The 18,019-nt window shown below is 36.7% G+C and overlaps 2 protein-coding genes across 4 annotated transcripts; one reads left to right on the top strand and one right to left on the bottom strand.

The window, feature by feature from the left end:
• Window positions 1-139: 139 nt before the first annotated feature.
• On the top strand, window positions 140-6,690 carry cyb561d1 (cytochrome b561 family, member D1). Its single transcript, XM_081357397.1, has 3 exons — window positions 140-495; window positions 1,489-1,526; window positions 3,931-6,690. Exons 1-3 carry the CDS (start codon window positions 321-323, stop codon window positions 4,432-4,434), a joined length of 717 nt encoding a protein of 238 aa, XP_081213523.1. The 5' UTR covers window positions 140-320; the 3' UTR covers window positions 4,435-6,690.
• Window positions 6,691-6,711: 21 nt separating this feature from the next.
• On the bottom strand, window positions 6,712-17,618 carry zbtb40 (zinc finger and BTB domain containing 40). Of its 3 annotated transcripts, XM_081357399.1 has the most exons (18): window positions 17,518-17,606; window positions 15,912-16,378; window positions 15,719-15,840; window positions 15,030-15,071; window positions 14,879-14,951; window positions 14,648-14,787; window positions 13,002-13,173; window positions 12,781-12,917; window positions 12,500-12,695; window positions 12,302-12,420; window positions 11,617-11,788; window positions 11,123-11,491; window positions 10,300-10,506; window positions 10,045-10,209; window positions 9,751-9,965; window positions 8,829-8,988; window positions 8,512-8,738; window positions 6,712-7,552 (listed from the first exon to the last, which is right to left on the bottom strand). In XM_081357399.1, the coding sequence occupies exons 2-18, from the start codon at window positions 16,369-16,371 to the stop codon at window positions 7,352-7,354; spliced, it is 3,177 nt and encodes a 1,058-aa protein (XP_081213525.1). In that variant the 5' UTR covers window positions 16,372-16,378; window positions 17,518-17,606; the 3' UTR covers window positions 6,712-7,351. The 3 variants fall into 3 exon arrangements, with proteins under 3 accessions (XP_081213525.1, XP_081213524.1, XP_081213526.1); XM_081357398.1 differs by having other exon boundaries at window positions 14,879-15,071; window positions 17,518-17,618; XM_081357400.1 differs by having other exon boundaries at window positions 6,806-7,552; window positions 8,512-8,597; window positions 14,879-15,071.
• Window positions 17,619-18,019: the final 401 nt, after the last annotated feature.

Raw genomic sequence — 18,019 nt, forward strand, 5'->3', positions numbered from 1 at the left:
TGCAATGGCCGCAAATGAGGCATCTATGTACAGTCTTTGATCACAACTGCATGGCTCCTGAATATTAAGAGACAATACTTTAACGTAGTACGATCCCTATCCAGGAAATGCGTTGTTTAAGTGTCACTGTCACACCAACCACTAAACTGGAATAACAGCTTATCTTTTTTGAAAACGGAGTTGTAATGTTATGCGTTTCGGTTCTAAAAGCCCCGAATAAATCTGGTTCGATGAAGCTCAGCGGGGATGATACTTAAGAGAGACATTTTCTGTTGTGTAGTTTGGGCTTAAATGTAAGCATTGGGGTGAGTTTCTGAGGAATGCCGCTCGGGACGCGCGCGTCGTCGGGTGTGGAGTACAGCGCGGTTGGAGAGGGACTCGGGATGCGGGACTTCTGGCTCTATGTGTGGCTGCGCAGAGTGTCTGTGGCCGCTGCGCACATCATTTCCCTCGGCCTGATCATTATCATCTCCATTCTGTCCAGACCAGGAACTAGTGAGTTATTTCAACTGCATGTACATATTTGATACATATAGTACCTTCATGATGTCAGTATGTGGCAATACCATATAGTGACAGATGGTAATGCCATAATACCGAAATTCAAGTGACATTTACATGGTACTTAAAGGGATAGTTCACCTAAAAATGAAAATTCTGTCATCATTTACTCACCCATAAGTTGTCCCAAACCTGTATGAATTTCTTACTTTTTCTGAAAAGAAGAAATTTTGAAGAATATGGGTAGCCAAACAGTGGATGGGACCCAATTGACTTCCATATAAAAGAAAATGCATACTATGGAAGTCAATGAGGGTCATCAACTGTTTGGTTACCCATATTCTTATAAATATCTTCTTTAGTGTTCAGAAGAAGAAAGAAATTCATACATGTTTCCGATACATGTCCAAGAATATGGTACTAGTACAATGTATGGTACTTCTTTATGGTGTTAAAAAGTATTCGCAAAACTTTATTGAAAAAAATTATGTAGCACGTATTCCTGACTAAAAAGTAATAAACCTATAGACTTTTATTGAATTATAACTATGAGTGTAAAAATGAATGAAAGTGCCATGCCATTTCCACAACAAAGTACCTTGGTTACCAGAGTAGTTTTGTCCAGTAAGGACACTGTTGTATTTTTATGGCATTATTAAAAATATATTGATTCACGTAATCACGTATATTGATATTGTTAGGATGTTTTGGACATTTTACCATGTTTTTAAAGATGCTGATTCCATGGTAATTTTGTTTCATTTTTTTTTTTTTTTTTTTTTTTTTTTTTTTTTTTTTTTATATATAGGCTACCAAATTGGTAGTATTATCATTGTATAAATACTTTTTTTTTTTTTTACATGTACTATGGTAATTCTATAGTAGAAACATGAACTGATGACATTAAGCATTGGTAAGGCTAGGTATTGATAAAATAAAAAATAATATAAAGTGTTTATAAATATCATTCTGTGTTGATGCTTTCAGGTCTCTTCTCTTGGCATCCCGTCTGCATGTCACTTGGGGTACGTTTTTTATAGTGTTGTTTTTGGCAGCCTGTTTTAATTTTAGTTTTAGTCTAGTCTTTGTGTCAGGCTGTCATTTTAGTTTTTATTAGTTTTAGTCACATTCATACTCTTTTTAGTCTAGTCTAGTTTTAGTCGACGAAAACTGATGACATTTTAGTCTAGTTTTAGTCAACGAAAACTGATGACATTTTAGTCTAGTTTTAGTCGACGAAAACTGATGACATTTTAGTCTAGTTTTAGTCAATGAAAATTGTATTTTAGTCTCTTTTTAGTAATGTGATTCTATTTAACCCAGTCAATATAGAATTTCAAACAAGGCTATCTTATTATAGGCTATTTAGTAGGCCTATATTTAGGGCTGTGACGGTGGCAGGTTTTTTTTTACCACCGCGGTAATGGACCAACTACCGGCGGTGGTTGGGGGGTTATTTAAAAAAAAACTCGTTTTATATTTCCACACAAAGACGCGTGATATACACTCTGCGCTTTGAGAGGGATGTGGGACGCAGGAAAACACGAAGATATCGATCTCCATCGATGTCTTTATGATATCTTTGTGTTTTCTACTTGATGTAAATTGGTTTGAAGAGCGAATTTTATCCTCCACAAGGGCGAAATATTTAGGCTATGTTTGAGATTGCGCTGCCAGAGAAAGTGAAACTAAAAATCACCCGCTCGTGTGAAACGCGCTTTACAACTAAACTTGACGCGCCCTATGTCTATATAACAAGCACAAACTGTGTTAAAAAGAATTTGACATGCAAGTACAAATGTAGGCCATCTGTCCTACAGCGTTTTTCTACTTTACCACAGTAAAGAATACGAATATAATAGGCCTAATTAAAAGCGAACCAAGAAACGTTTATAATACCTTTAGAAAATGGGTGAGACGTGACGTGAGTGAAGATTTGGGAAAAGAAACAAGAGATTCCATGCAGGGATGAGTCACGATTTTTGGATATTCGATTAGTTTATTTAATTATAGGATATCGAATAGGTTGTGCGATTATTCTCTAAAATAAAATCTCCATGTTCTGGCGCTGATGCGGTGACGTGTTCATGTAACCAGAGACGCTGCCAATAACATGCAGCTGTCACAAAGAACCGGCAAAAGTAATGATTATGAATGTGTCAAATACATCAATGAGACATTTTAATAGAATAACTAATGGAGTAATATATTGTTAAATTCGCTGATAATCGGGTGACCAGATCGCAATCCAGAATTTAAAGCCGACAAAGCTATGGGTTCACGCACAACTCTCTCATTCGTCGTGACGTTATAACATTTCGTCTCGTCTCGTTTTGGTCAACGAAAATGAAGAGACATTTTAGCATAGTTTTTATTTTTTTAAACCACATTTAGTCTCGTTTTTATTCGTCAACGATATTGCATTATACATGTATTTTAGTCATCGTCACATGACCATGCATTTACGTCTAGTCTCGTCTCGTTTTCGTCAGGTGATAACAGTTCGTTGACGACAATATTTCGTCATAATTTTCGTTGACGAAAGCAACACTAGTTTTTTATGTGTTCAATTACACAAGATATTATACAATTCATTATGTTTTTAGCCATACGTTTATAAAAGTCAGATTTCTTTTTTTATAGTCACTCCTGCAGTTTTTAATAATGCAGTGTGTTTCATTGACTTTCAGCCTCTCAGGGAATGAATAAAATATGTCTTTTGTTAATAATAAATAGAGTGTGGTGAAACACAAAGACAATGGAATTAGCCTCGACTGCTTTACCACGAGAGTCTGATTACACTGACCTTGATGACAAACACAACACATTCACTTCTAATAACAGAGGTCCTTCTCAGAGTCTGACTCATGTACAGTACAGTAATAGTCTGTTTTTTTTTCTCTACATGCACTACCGTTCACTAGCACACTTTTTACCCTATCATATATTTTAGTAATCGTCATGAATTGGGTATCAATCGAAAGCTTAAACACTCAAAATTCATCCTGTGAAAATTTTGTCAAATATTATTTGTCAAATAAATCCTGTTCTTTTGAACTGTCTATTCATTAAAGCATCCTGAAAAATATATTAAGCAGCAAAACTGTTTTCAACATTGATAATAACAAGAAATGTTTTTTGAGCAGCACATCAGCATATTAGAATAATTTCTGAAGGATCATGTGACACTGAAGACCAGCTTTGATCACAGGAATAAATTACATTTTGAAAACAGTTATTTTAAATTGAAATCATATTTTACATTATTACTGTTTTACTGTATTTTTGATCAAACAAATACAGCCTTGATCAAAAAAATCCAACTTTTGAGTGATATTGTACATTGAACTCTTTCCAAGAAAGCAGGACAGTTTGTGTTTTACTTGATATGTCCCCTTTAAACATGTCCTGTTTTCTCTCCCGTCTTAGTTTTGCCTGTGTATGACTGAAGGGATCCTGCTCTTCTCCGCTGAGGGAAACCCGTTCTGCTTCAAGTCCCGCAAGTGGAAGGTCCGCCTGCACTGGTTCTTTCAGGCCCTGCTGCTGGTGTGTGGCGCCACAGGATTCAGCTTCATGGTGGCCAGTAAGAACATAAAGGAGCATTCGCACTTCACCTCCTGGCACAGCCTGCTGGGAGTCACTACGATGGCTGCTACTGTCCTGCAGGCCATGTGTGGCGTCTTTCTCCTGTTCCCCAAACTCATCAGCACTTACTCGTTTCCTCGGTGGAGACTGTATCATGCCACCTGTGGTCTGGTGGCCTACCTGCTGGCCACCGTCACGGTCATGTCAGCCATGTTTACAGACTGGTTTCAGGCCTCGGTGACAGGCCCAATCTGGTATATCTTCCTACTCCTCCCTCTTTTTCCCGCCTTAGTGGTGATGAACCAAATCACTAGTGCCTTCCTGCCCAAAAAGAAGATTACTAGTTGAAAATTAGAGCCTTATTTAGCCGTATATATATATATATATATAACAAGCAGTTGAGATAGGGCTTGCGGTCATACTAACAGCCGAGAAAAGGATACATAAGATAGGAAAATAAATATAATATAAATATTCATCCAAACCAGAAGGTGGCACTATAAAAGTACAAATAGCTTTTTTGTGTCCTTGAAGAGCACTTTCGGTGAGGGGGGTGATCATAGAGTCAATTAAAGGTTGCTAGCGAACTGTAGATATTTCAGTGAAGGAAATTTGCCGTTTATAATCACGCGATCCTGCGTGTAAATGCTTATTTACTTTTGTAAACCCAAGAACTATGCACTGAAAATATAGATGCATATTTTCAATATTTACATAATGTTTGTTAAAATATAAAAATAATGTTTTACCTTCATAATGAGTATTTACTAATGCACACTTTCTAATGGTATGCTGACTACTGATATTTTGCTCTTAAAGGGATAGTTCACCCTAAAATGAAAATTCTGTCAGTAATTATTCACCCTCAAGTTGTTCCAACCCCGTAAGACCTTCGTTCATCTTCGGAACACAAATTAAGATATTTTTGATTAAATCTGAGAGCTGTCTCACTCCTCCTGCAGGCTTATGGACACTATAACTTGCTGGCCCAGAAAATGTATTAAAGACATTGTTAATATAGTCCAAGTGACTCCAGTGGCTCAATCTTAAGTTTATAAAGCGACGAGAATACTTTTTGTGCGCAAAAAAAAAAAAAAAAACACCGACTATATTCCACTTTTCATTTCCTTCTCTCTGGACCTCGAGTCTTTTCACGTAGTGTTTTTGCGTAGCACACACATGACCAGCATCGGCCAATAGTGAGCCTACGTGGTTACGTGCAACACAGACGCGCTACGCTTAAACACTACGTAAAAAAACTCGAGGCCCAGAGAGAAGGAAATGAAAAGTGGAATAAAGTCGTTATTTTTTTTTGTTTTTTTGCGCACAAAAAGTATTCTCGTCGCTTTATAAACTTAAGATTGAGCCACTGGAGTCACTTGGACTATATTAACGATGTCTTTAATACATTTTCTGGGCCAGCAAGTTATAGTGTCTTAGAAGCCTATGGAGGAGTGAGACAGCTCTCAGATTTAATCAAAAATATCTTAATTTGTGTTCCGAAGATGAAAGAAGGTCTTACGGGGTTGGAACAACATGAGGGTGAGTAATTACTGACAGAATTTTCATTTTTGGGTGAACTATCCCTTTAAGGACATGCTTGAACATTGTAAATGAGTAATTATATATTTGCTTTTTTTTTATAACCTAACACAAGCAACTGTTTTTTTTACTATGCACTGCTGAATAAGGAGCCGTGTGGCACTCTGGGAAAATGAACAAAATGGCATTTGCATTGCAATAATATGCTTACAGTAAATTTGTAAATGTTCTAGGTATATTATTGTCGTGTTCGTCTCTTATTTTTAACCCCATCCTTGTGAGGAATCATTGTTTTAGAGAGCTGTAGATCAGTTTGTTGTGTTGCAGTAGCATTTAATTGTGTGCCTTCCTCTTCTTAATTGTCTGTATGACACTTTCCTTAACAACATGACATAAAATGAAAGTTATTTTGACATTTTTTCTTTGTCTGGACAAGGAATGCAACGAGCAATTTATTTTTATCATGGCTGATAATAAATGTTTTGTGTGTTATTTTAAGAAAACTATGTAAGTTTCAATCTTAATATAAGCCCAAGTATGATGATAATAGCTGATACTGTTATATTGTGCATATTTAGTCTGGACAGTAAAATTAGCAAATTAATGTGGGCATCTGATGGTTAGTTCAAAGCTTTATTTGTAAAGGCAGTATCGGTGTATTTCTTTGCATTATGTGGCACATAACTAGAGATTATTTGTTGGTCTCTTGTGTTCATATATTCCTGTATTAACAAACACTAGGCTAGTATAACTGCAGTGTTATGAACTCTGGTTTAATCCACTGTTTACTGTATTGATTTGACAGTGCAAGTTTCTGTTGAGTGTACTGTAAGGATTTTTAATGAAACTGCAGTGTGGTCAGGTTATAAGATTTTAAACTACGCTCCTATGAATGTAAAAAACAATGACTCAGGGTTGTCTATGAATTACTGGCTTATCAACTACAAATATATATATTATAGTATAATATAGTATTTTACTCTATATACTGTATGACATGTATTTGAGGGTTGGTGTGATCTTTGTTATGAACAGTAAATGATTGTTTCTACTCAATTTCTATAAAATAAACAAGCATAATTTACAAAAAGACGTGTCGCATGTTTTATCTGCTGATGTCATCCTTATTATAATAAAAACTGATTTGCTATTTATACTTATACATAATAAATAGACAAACTTTCCCATGATTTATTTAAAATCGCATTCATCAGATTTCTACACAGATGTAGAAATAAAATGTTAAACAGTCAGCTTGGTCACAAAATATTTTTTACAAGTTATTTTTAGCAGGAAAAGAAGACGGGCTATTTGTACTTGATGTAAATAGACACTCTGTAATTTTGAAACGGTCCAAAGTCTCATGTACCAAACACAAAAATCATCTCTGAACATGATGCTTGATTGGAGGTAGATGCTGTGTTGGTTTTCGCTTTTAAAACAAGTGTGTGCTTGTCAGAACATGTTCAAATAAATAAAGACCCCAAAAGTAATGCACTGCAATCAAAGAGATTCATACTGTACTTAAGACACAGATGTCATCTTGAGCTATTTTTAACATGGATTTTGTATGCTTGTGTACGCGTAGCCTCTTCCAGGAGAGGAAAACATATCAAGTGATCCAGAGAATCACACAAAAAAATCACAGTAAGGCTAAAGCCTTCAATCCCCGGTGTAATCCAGTGTAAAAAGGAACATGAGCATGATCATAAACCCATGCGCTTCATTGACCCTCTTCACAGATGAGCGTGACTGTGCCGTTCAGGAGATCTTCCATGCTCACGGCCACGATTCCAGAGCCGCCGGGAGTTTCCTGTTGATCCCCCAGAGCGACGAACACCTGCGGTGACCCCTCAATCCGGGATTGGTCGAGGCTAATCACTTGCTCCACCTCTTGATCGGCTGTCTCCTCACACTGAATCACCTGGAAAGAGTCAAGAAAACCTCAGTCAAGCCTCTTTTGTTGACAAGTAAGAACTGTGTAGTGAAATACGATTCTACAGACAAAACCTGTTTTTTCAGGCACTGGTAAATTTTGAGATTTTGGGCTATTTTGCTTCCTTAACGTGCCTTCTTTTAATAACACATTTAAGTGTTTATTTAATCACTGTTCTTTATCTATTTGCATCTGTAGATTCAAATTACAATTCAAAGGCCATTTTTCGAAATATTTTTTTTCTCATGAACTGATCCAGAAATCTCAATTTCAGTGGCACTTAATATACAGCAGACTTTCCAGGTTTATTCCTATCTATTTCTTAAGATTTTTTACAGAGAGCATTTTTTTCTTCTTCTTCTGGCTTCTGACAGTATTTTCAGTGATAAAAAGAGATGCTCTCTATAGAAACCTTAAGTGCAATAATCCAATGTTCAGATTTCTGCTTTTTAGTGCATATTTAATTAGATAATAAATAATGTGCATATTTAAATATCAAATTTCAGGAAACTTGTAATACAAGTTTGGTAAAATTGCAAATATCATTTAGTATTTCAGACATTTCATGGAAAACAGTATGATCTTGATATTAAAGTTTTGATGTACTATTAATAAAGCATTAATCTTAAAACTACAAAAATAACATGTAATGCGATTAATCAAATGGGGACAGTATGGTGATATTTATTCATTTAAACTTTGACCCTATTCACCTGTCGTGTCTTGCCTTAACCATTGCAAATAACTTTAAGTTAAATGGACACAATATTTTGGGCATTTGGTTGTGAAACCTTGACTAATATTACAAGTGGATTTCAAAGGAAATTGCTGTGATGATCCTTTAAACTTTAATTGCACTGCAGATTAAATTAAATGTAACTTCCCACCAATAAATGCACATTTTCTAATTTCTGTCATGGGTGACTGTGGGAGGTTTGGGGCGTCACCGTATGAGAACTGGAGGCCTGTGTCTGTGCTTCCTCTTGCATGAGCTGCAGGTGTTTGGACAGGAAGTGCTGCTGGAAGTCCGGCTCTGAGGGGAAGTGGAGAGAGCAGATCATACAGCTGAACACAGAGCTGGCCTGACTCGACTGTCCACTGCAGACGTGCTCCTGCAGCTCCTGCTCGCTCGTCAGAGTGCTGTCACAGTTCACACACTTCCACACGCGCACTTCTGAACAACACACACACAATCAACACTAGTACATCGTAACAGTAACACTATCAATGGTTAGTTAATACTAACTTAGAGGTCATTCTTTACCTGTGTGATTGGTTATCTGGTGTTTTAACAGACTGTTTCGGTTGCTAAATGTCTTGTCACACTTGTCACACTGCAGGAGAGATTTGATGGTTTTGTTGCCCTGGGCAGAGACACTCTCAGGGTGCGCGGTGCGATTGTGGTACCACAGACCAGAGAGAGTCTGAAACGAAGAAATAGAAACTAAATGGTAACAATGTTTGATTAATGTGCTTGTACTGTCCTCATTAATAAATGTATTTATGTGTGTGTGTGTTAAAATTAATAATTAAAATAATTATAATTTTATATTATGTAAATATTACGATTATTAATAAAATAATATTATATTCATCAAATAATACCGGAAAAATGTTTCTTGAGCAGCAAATCAGCTTATTAGAATGATTTCTGAAGGATTATGTGACACTGAAGACTGGAGTAATGATGCTGAAAATTCAGCTTAGCATCACAGGAAAAAATTACATTTTAAAATATATCAAAATAGAAAACAGTTATTTTAAATTGTACAAATATTTCACAATATTACTGTTTTTACTGTATTTTTGATCAAATAATTGCAGCCAGGTGAGCATTAGACTTCTTTCAAAAACATAAAAAATCTACCGACCCCACATTTGTTTAACAGTATTATTACATTACATTACATTACATTACATTACATTACATTATATTATATTATATTATACGTTTTGCCTGAAAAGTGTGCCTGTCCTTATTTTATATAAATGCATCTGCAATTTATATATTATTATGTGTAGTTTAAGTGTCAAAATACATTTTGGGGCCACTGTGCACTTGCTTATGTAATGCAAAAACATTGCCTTCTAAGCAAATTGCACAAAAAGAGAGTCCCGTTGACACGATTTTCTATTGGACAGAAATAATCCTTTATCATTCGATAAATCAAGTTTACTGTTCTTGCCTGATAGGACTTTTTGCACATCTTGCAGCTGTAGGGTTTGTTGCCGTCATGAATGTTCATGTGTTTCTCCAGATTGGCTTCGCTGTTGAAGATCTTGCTGCACTCGGGACACTGGTGCAGCTCTTTCGGATGCACCTCCTGGATGTGCTGTCGGAGCTCGTCCAGCGAAGAGAAACTCACCCGGCATTTCTGGCAGTCATGAGGTTCTGTAATGTCTAATGGGACAGAGAAGTAGTTTAGTTTGTGTTTATTAGAGAGTGAAATATATCATGTGACTCATGTGGATGTGCTTACTGTGAAAGTTCTGTAGATGGACGGAGAGTCCATTGGCTTGTTTGAAGCCTTTCCCGCATTCCCTGCAGACATACGGTTTGTCTCCCGTGTGCGTGCGTACGTGACGCGTCAGTTCGATGGACTGTGCGAATGAGGCTGAGCAGTACTGACAGCAGTACATTTTACCTGCAAATGCAGAATTTGCAGAATGTTGTCACTGGTTTTCACACAAAAGCCTGATATAATAATAAGAAAAAACATTTAAAACTATCCCACCCTCGGCGTGCTTCTTCTTGGTGTGGTAGGACAGAGCGGCGGCCACAGAAAAGCTCATGTCACAGTGTTTGCAGTGGAAGGGTTTTTCTCCCGTGTGTAGACGCATGTGGTTCTTCAGGGACGAGGTGGCAGCAAACTTCGCCCCGCACTCCTCGCATGCGTACGGCCGCTCCTCAAAATGTTCCGTGCGTTTATGATACAAAAGACCTGAAAAGTTTAAGTAATGAAATCATAAAACAGTGCTGACGTAAGAGTGATTTAAGGTCCGTTTTATATCCATAAATGTATTCAGACACAAACAGACCTTAAAAAAAGTTAAAAAAATATTTTTTTATTGTATTTTTGGAAATGGAGATGTAGTGTTTTCATAACATTTTCACAACATTTCAAACCAGTGAAACTGAATCATGACACTTGAAGCCAATTTTGATATACTATAGCAAAAACTAATGTGCTAACGAATACACTTGTTTTCTGTCTGGAGCTCACGCATTAAAGGGATAGTTCACTAAAAAAAGAAGATTTTGTCATCATTTACTCACCCTTATGTCGTTCAAAACCTGTACGAGTTTCTTTCTTTTGTTGAATACAAAAGAAGATATTTTGAAGAATGTTGGTATAAAATACTTCTACAGTATTTTTATCCTACTATGGAAGTCAATGGGAGCCGTCACCTGTCTGGTAACCAACATTCTTCAAAATATCTTCTTTTGTGTTCAACAGAAGAAAGAAACTCATACAGGTTTGGAACAACATGAGGTTGAGTAATTTTTCGGGTGAACTATCCCTTTAACAACCAGCATTTCCCCACCGATCCACCCACCTGAAGAGTGTTTGAAGGTCTTGTCGCACATGTCACATGGTACTTGTTCTGTTTTCTTCTTCTTAGCCGGCGGGCCGCCGTGGACTTCCATGCAGTGCTGGTGAAGACTCTTGAGCGTTGGAAACGGCATTGAACACTCTGAGCAGCGCTGCTCCTTCCCCGGTGCGAGGGCACAGCCTTTCTTATGCTTTATCAGACGACACTTAAAGTCAAACGTCTTATTACACCACTCGCAGCGGTAAGAGACAGGCACAGCCTTCCTTCTGCCTTTTGTTTTGGAGTCTTCCCCATCATCATCCTCAGAGTCTGCAGTTGATACTTCCTGCTCAACCTCAGATTTTACAGGACAGTCCGAATCTGACAGAGGCCCTGTTTTGAACATGGATAAAACGTAAAGTTTGGTCACGATTTTTCATCAGATGCTTTTAAAATGTATGCAAAACTATCATATCATCACATGGACAGAAATATCTATGTTCTGTGAAGTCGTTCACCAGTATGTTTGAGGTGCTTCGTGAGAGTGGTCAGCTGAGGGAAGTTCTGCTGGTTGGCAGACAGCAGCTGGCACAGTGAACTGGCAAACTCTGAGTCACGACTCAAAACTCTCTCGACAGTCTGCTGTGCTGACTCCAGCTCACCATCGGCTCTCCGACAGCTCTGCAGAAACTAGGACACACAAATAATGTTTTGTAATCTTAGATTTTATTTTATATGTTGTATATTTGCACAAAGAAAATCTCTTGGAAATACAAAGTATGCGACTAGTGTATTTTTCTAATTTAAAGTACACTGAAACAATAAACCAAAGGTGCCTGAGTGGATTTTTTTTAAATATGCATCAGGGCATTTTGGACTATTATTACCCACAACCCCTTGTGTATTGCAAGGAAAAAGGAGTTTGACTCTTTTCAACTTTCTGTTGTATAAAATTAGCAACGAAAGCAAGGTCATAGCTGCCACAGCAATGTCTTACTACACACTCAAGATATGTACTTTGTCAGTGAATTATACTTACAATATACTATATTTATTATATATATTTACATACATACACACACACACACACACACACACATTATATATATACCTATTGTTCAAACATTTGGGGTCATTACGATTAGCCAATTAGGACGCAGACCGTAATTTCATCATTTTAATATATTATCCTCTATTTCTTACCTCAGCAAATTGCTCTGTTCCATGATCCGTTGCGTCCACATCCTGTTCGAGCAGGGTAATGTCACTGATTGTTTCCAGAATGAGTGATTTGTGCTGGAAGAGCACATCTATGTCTTTAACTAAAAAATAAAGCATCGAAATATAATTTTGGTACTGACCAAAAGCAGTGTGTTGACGTAAAAGCTGTTTGACACTCACTGGTTTGGAGAAGTTTTCGTGCGTCTCGTTTCTCCTTGACCTCCTGCATGAGGAGCCCCAGCTCTGGACTGTGTGTCTCTGTCCACAGGAACAGCCTCCATACAGTCACCGCCTGCAGTGACCCGTCCAATGCTGCAGATATCAGCCTTTCAACCACTTCGCCATCTCCTTTTCCTCCCAGCAGGGCTTCAATACACTTGAATGGACACAATTATATTAAAAAATGGTTCCTTGCATTGAACCCACTTCTTAAAGGTCATTTTGTAATGCAACACAGGTACCTCTCTGTCATTTGCAGGCATGTCAGGACCCATTTTAAGGCTCTGTTCGATGAGCTGGAGATCCAGATTCAGCTCGATGAGTCTGTTCTGATATATTCTCAACAAATCCATCCCGCTGCTGTCTTCAGCTGTGTTACCTGAAAAAGTAGCAGTCATCAGAAGTGTTAGCTGAAGGAATATGCTGTATGATGAAACGTGTCAGAGGTTTTTGCTGTGCATACCCGTTGCGTCTTTCAGGGCCTCCAGAAGCTGAAGCAGATCTGAGGAGCTTTCCTTCACCTCAAGGAGCAGCATCAGAAACGTTTCTTCACTCATGGTCTTCTCTCTGAGTTTACATAACAACCTTTCCACCACCTCCACTGATGATGGAGCAGAACAGCACTGCAGCACTGCCTTAAGAAGAACAGACACATACACTGCCATTCAAAAGTTTGGGGTCAGAAAGTTATTTTTTTTTTACTTTTATTCAGGAAAGATGCATTCAATTGATCAACAGTGACAGTAAAGAATTTACATTGTTACAAAAGATTTCAATTTCAAATAAATGCTGCTTTTGAACTTTTATTCATTAAAGAATCCTGGGGAAAAAATGCATCCCGGTTTCATCAAAAAGATTAAGCAGCACAACTGTTTTTAACATTGATAATAATAATAATAATAGGAAATGTTTCTTGAGCGGCAAATCAGCATATTAGAATGATTTCTGAAGGATCATGTGACACTGAAGACTGGAGTAATGATACTGAAAATTCAGCTTCGCACCACAGAAATAAATTATTTTTTAAAGTATATTAAAATAAAAAACAGTTATTTTAAATTGTAATAATATTTCACAATATTACAGTTTTTACTGTATTTTTAATTAAATAAATGCAGCCTTGGTGAGCATAAGAGACTTCTTTTAAAAAACATTAAAAACGTTACAAACCTGAAACTTTTAAATGTAGTACTGTATACTATATGTGACCCTGGACCACAAAACCAGTCACATGGGTCAGTTTGTTGACATCTGAAAGCTGAATAAATACGCTTTTCATTGATGTATGGTTAGGATAGGACAATATTTGGCCGAGATACAACTATATGAGAATCTGGAATCTGAGGGTGCAAAAAAATCTAAACATTGAGAAAATCGCCTTTAAAGTTGTCCATTTATGTTGGCGATTGTGCTGCATTCACTCACAAAAATAAATGTTTTATATATTTACAGTAGGAAATGTACAAAATTTCTTCATGGAACATGATCTTTACTTAATATCCTTATGATTTTTGCCATAAAAGAAAAATCGATAATTTTGACCCATACAATGCACTGTTGGCTATTGCCACAAATATACCCGTGCGACTTATGACTGGTTTTGTGATCACACATATGTGACCCTGGACCACAAAACCAGTCACATGGGTCACTTTTATGAAATTGAGATTCATACATCATCTGAAAGCTGAATAAATAAGCTTTCCATTGATGTATGGTTTGTTAGAATAGGACAATATTTGGCTGAGATACAACTATTGAAAATCCGGAATCTGAGGGTGCAAAAAAATCGAAACATTGAGAAAATCTCCTTTAAAGTTGTGCATTTATGTTCACGATTGTGCTGCATTCACTCACAAAAATAGATGTTTTATATATTTACGGTAGGAAATTCACTAAATATCTTTATGGATCATGATCTTTACCTAATATCCTAATGATTTTTGGCATAAAAGAAAAATCGATAATTTTGACCCTTACAATGTATTGTTGGCTATTGCCACAAATATACCCGTGCGACATGTGACTGGTTTTGTGATCCAGGGTCACATATAACAAATTACAGTATAATTAATGAGTACTATAACACACTGTAAGGGACAAATGTACCTCTTTTTCCATATCACTGGAACATCTGTTCACTGCATTGGTCAAAAGCTCTGAGAGGTTGTTGACGCCGGAGAGGTGAAGAGTTAGTTCTGATACGCGGTCTAAAAGCCCAGCAGAGCCCCGAACATCTGCTGCAGGATCTGTGGATGAACAGGTCACAGGACAAGTTGTACAATCACTCAAAGTCGAGCAACCCATGATTCAACACTTCTTTCACCCAGGTCAGTTTACCTTTTGGCTTGGGGCAGCTCTGATGTCCCTGCTCCTCCAGAACAGATCCAGGTTCAGGGTTTAGAGATTTTAGCTGTTCAAACAAAGTAAGGACTGTTTGAGCTGACAGAACTCTCTCAACTTTCACAAGCTTTAGCAACCGCTGGTAAACCTCATGTGCTGATGGATCTCCTCTGAAGCTCTCCAGTATGACCTGCGGGAGATCAGAGGGCAGATCTGAATACAATATTACATTCGAATTATGAAACTGAGTCCTAAATGCTTCTTTAGATCATCAACACATCTTAAGAATGAATTATCAGTTACATAAACTGGCGCCAAAAGATAAAGTTTAATGCTTTTGAAAGAAGTCTTATGCTCACCAAGGCTGAATTTATTTGATCAAAATACAGTAAAAACTAATATTTTGAGAAATGATTTCAATTTAAAAGAATTGTTTTCTATTGTAATATATTTTTAAATGTAATTTATTCCTCTGATTTAAAACGCTGAATTTTCAGCATCATTACTCCAGTCTTAAGTGTCACATGATCCTTCAGAAATAATCATAAAACGCTGATTTGCTGCTCAAGAAACACTCTTATTATTATCAATGTTGAAAACAGTTGTGCTGTTTAATATTCTTAATATACTTTCCAACATAGGAATAAATATAATTATCAAATATATTAAAATAACAAATAGTTATTTGATATGCAACAAACATTATTTTACAATATTACTTTTTTTTTACTGTATTTTGATCAAATAAATTCAGCTTTGGCGAGTAGAATTTCTTAAAAAAAAAAAGAAAAAAAAGAAATCGTAATAATTCCATACACTTTTTTACTACTATCTTACCTTGTGCTCCTCTGTGGAGATTGCATCCCAGATCTCAAGAACCTTAACATATGACTGTCCACACTGTAGGATCTTTGTGATACCAGCTTGATTCTGAGAGATCAGCTCAAATGCATTGTCCTCTGAACATAGAAATAAACACAATTCATACAAAACACTCGAATGAAGTGATCTTAATCAGTCAATATTTTACCTTGCAAACTCTTCTTGTCCCTTTTAAGCTGTTCTGATTCAGATTGCTCCTTAAGACAGTCAAGTTTTATTACTTGAGAGTCCGTCGACTCTGTCTTAGAAGTCTGCTTCATGAGGTCGGTGAGAATGTTCTTACAACCAACAGCCACATCAAACATCTGCAGGCTGTCAGCGGCGGCTATGAGTCGGGTGAAGTTGTGCTTGCCGGGAGGCAGCTTACCAGTGTACACCAAGTCCAGAAGAGAGGAAAACTCTTGAGAGGACAGTAAATCTGTGTCGATGGAGATGCTGTCAGAACCTTCCAGAACAGACTTAAATAGCATACTGGAGGCCGCCAGCACTAGCTTGTGAGCGGGATGGGGGGTCTCGCCCACCAGGATGGAGCAGTCGCAGAAGTGCTTCTCCTTTCGTAAAGCATGCAGTTGCTGCATGAGCTGTCGACTGTAGTTTGGGAGCTCCATCTTGGACCTGTAGAGGTGGACAAGAAGAAAATGCTGAAAAAATGATCAAGATTAACCCAGTTTATGCTTAAAACAAGAGGGGAAAAAAACTGTCAATAGGCTAAGAAAAATAATATTATTTTCCCTTTGAATTAAATGTATTTTTCTTGCCCCACTTAAAGTTTTTTTTCTTGTTTTAAGGATACATTTTTTCAGAAAACAAGAGTCAGTCTTAAGTCATTTTGCTTCTCGGGTAAATGTATTTTGTTCTAAGAATGCTAAGGTAACTGTACTGGAAAAAGAGTTTTTGCTTAAAACAAGAAAAAATATTTGTCAGTGGGGTAAGAAAATTAATATGGTTTCCCCTTCAAATTAAGTTTGACACGTTTTTTCTTGTTTTAAGCAAAAAAATCACTTAATTTTTTTCAGAACAACAAAAACACAATATCCTTTGTCATATTCCCTCTGAATATATTGATTTAAGAATTTATTTCTATTTTTATATATTGTGTAATTTTTTTTGCAGAGAGACATGAAAGGGGAACCACTTATTGCTCTGGTGGACAAAAAATATCAACTCAAATGTATTTTGTTTCTTCACAATGTGCTTAAAGAAAAATAAAAAAACCCCAAACATTATTTTTGAGTGAAATATTCGTTTTCTGTTCCTAAATAAAGTACAGGAGTGCCTTGACAAAGACCTAATCGTGCACAGTAACTAACGTTATATGTTTCATAACATATTATATGTCATAAATTCTCTTAAAGCACCAATTATTTAGATAAATAAAATATAAACAAACATAGTACATGAGGTGTGTCTTTATAACTGAAGGGGACACATTTTAGCCTGTTTATTCCCTATGGTTTATTCCAAGTGTAAATTAAGGAAACAAATTAACACAGTATATAACAATTTAGAAGACAGTAATTGGAGGATTTTTATCTTTATAGCAAGAACAAAATAGACAATCAACAAATATTTAACTAATCTAAATGTGACGCCATAAACACGTGCAATGAGGGACATTTCAGTGTTCGGCTAAGCTGACATGCTATCTAATGCTAATATAGAAAATAAAAGCAGTAAAGGTACAAATTGCACAAAATTAGAGGCAAATGATTGTGCCTCACACAGCACACCACAGCTAAACACTTCCCCTTTACCTTTAAATTCAAAAGATCCGGCTCTTTATTTAAACTCCTTCGAAGGACAACATTTCGCGTCGCAATAAAGATTCGGCCCAAAACGGTGTAACACTGCGCATGCGCGAAAAGATTTGCGAGCCATTAGATAACACAATGCGCATGCGCGTCAAGACTTGTCTTGCGGTATTTTTACGCGCATGCGTATAATGAATGGTTTTAAGGATTTTTGATTGATTTTCAAATTCATTTCAAATAAACATGTCTGCAAGTTTACTGCAGGTAAACAGGGTAACATTTATACAAGAAGCCCCTAAAATACATTAAGATAAACATTAGCTACTATGTGCAAAATGGGAACACATTTATTTCAATGTTAATTAAAATTGTGTAATGAATCAGGAAGGTAGTATTACATCTTTCATAACAGCTGAGAAATATTTAACGATTGGAATGTGGGAGTTTTGTCAAGTTTTCCAATGCAGGTTAAATGTATGCACTGTTATTTCATAGTTACAGTAGT

The sequence above is a fragment of the Scardinius erythrophthalmus genome, assembly GCF_964197995.2.
Source record: "Scardinius erythrophthalmus genome assembly, chromosome: 25".
Lineage (NCBI taxonomy): Eukaryota > Metazoa > Chordata > Actinopteri > Cypriniformes > Leuciscidae > Scardinius > Scardinius erythrophthalmus.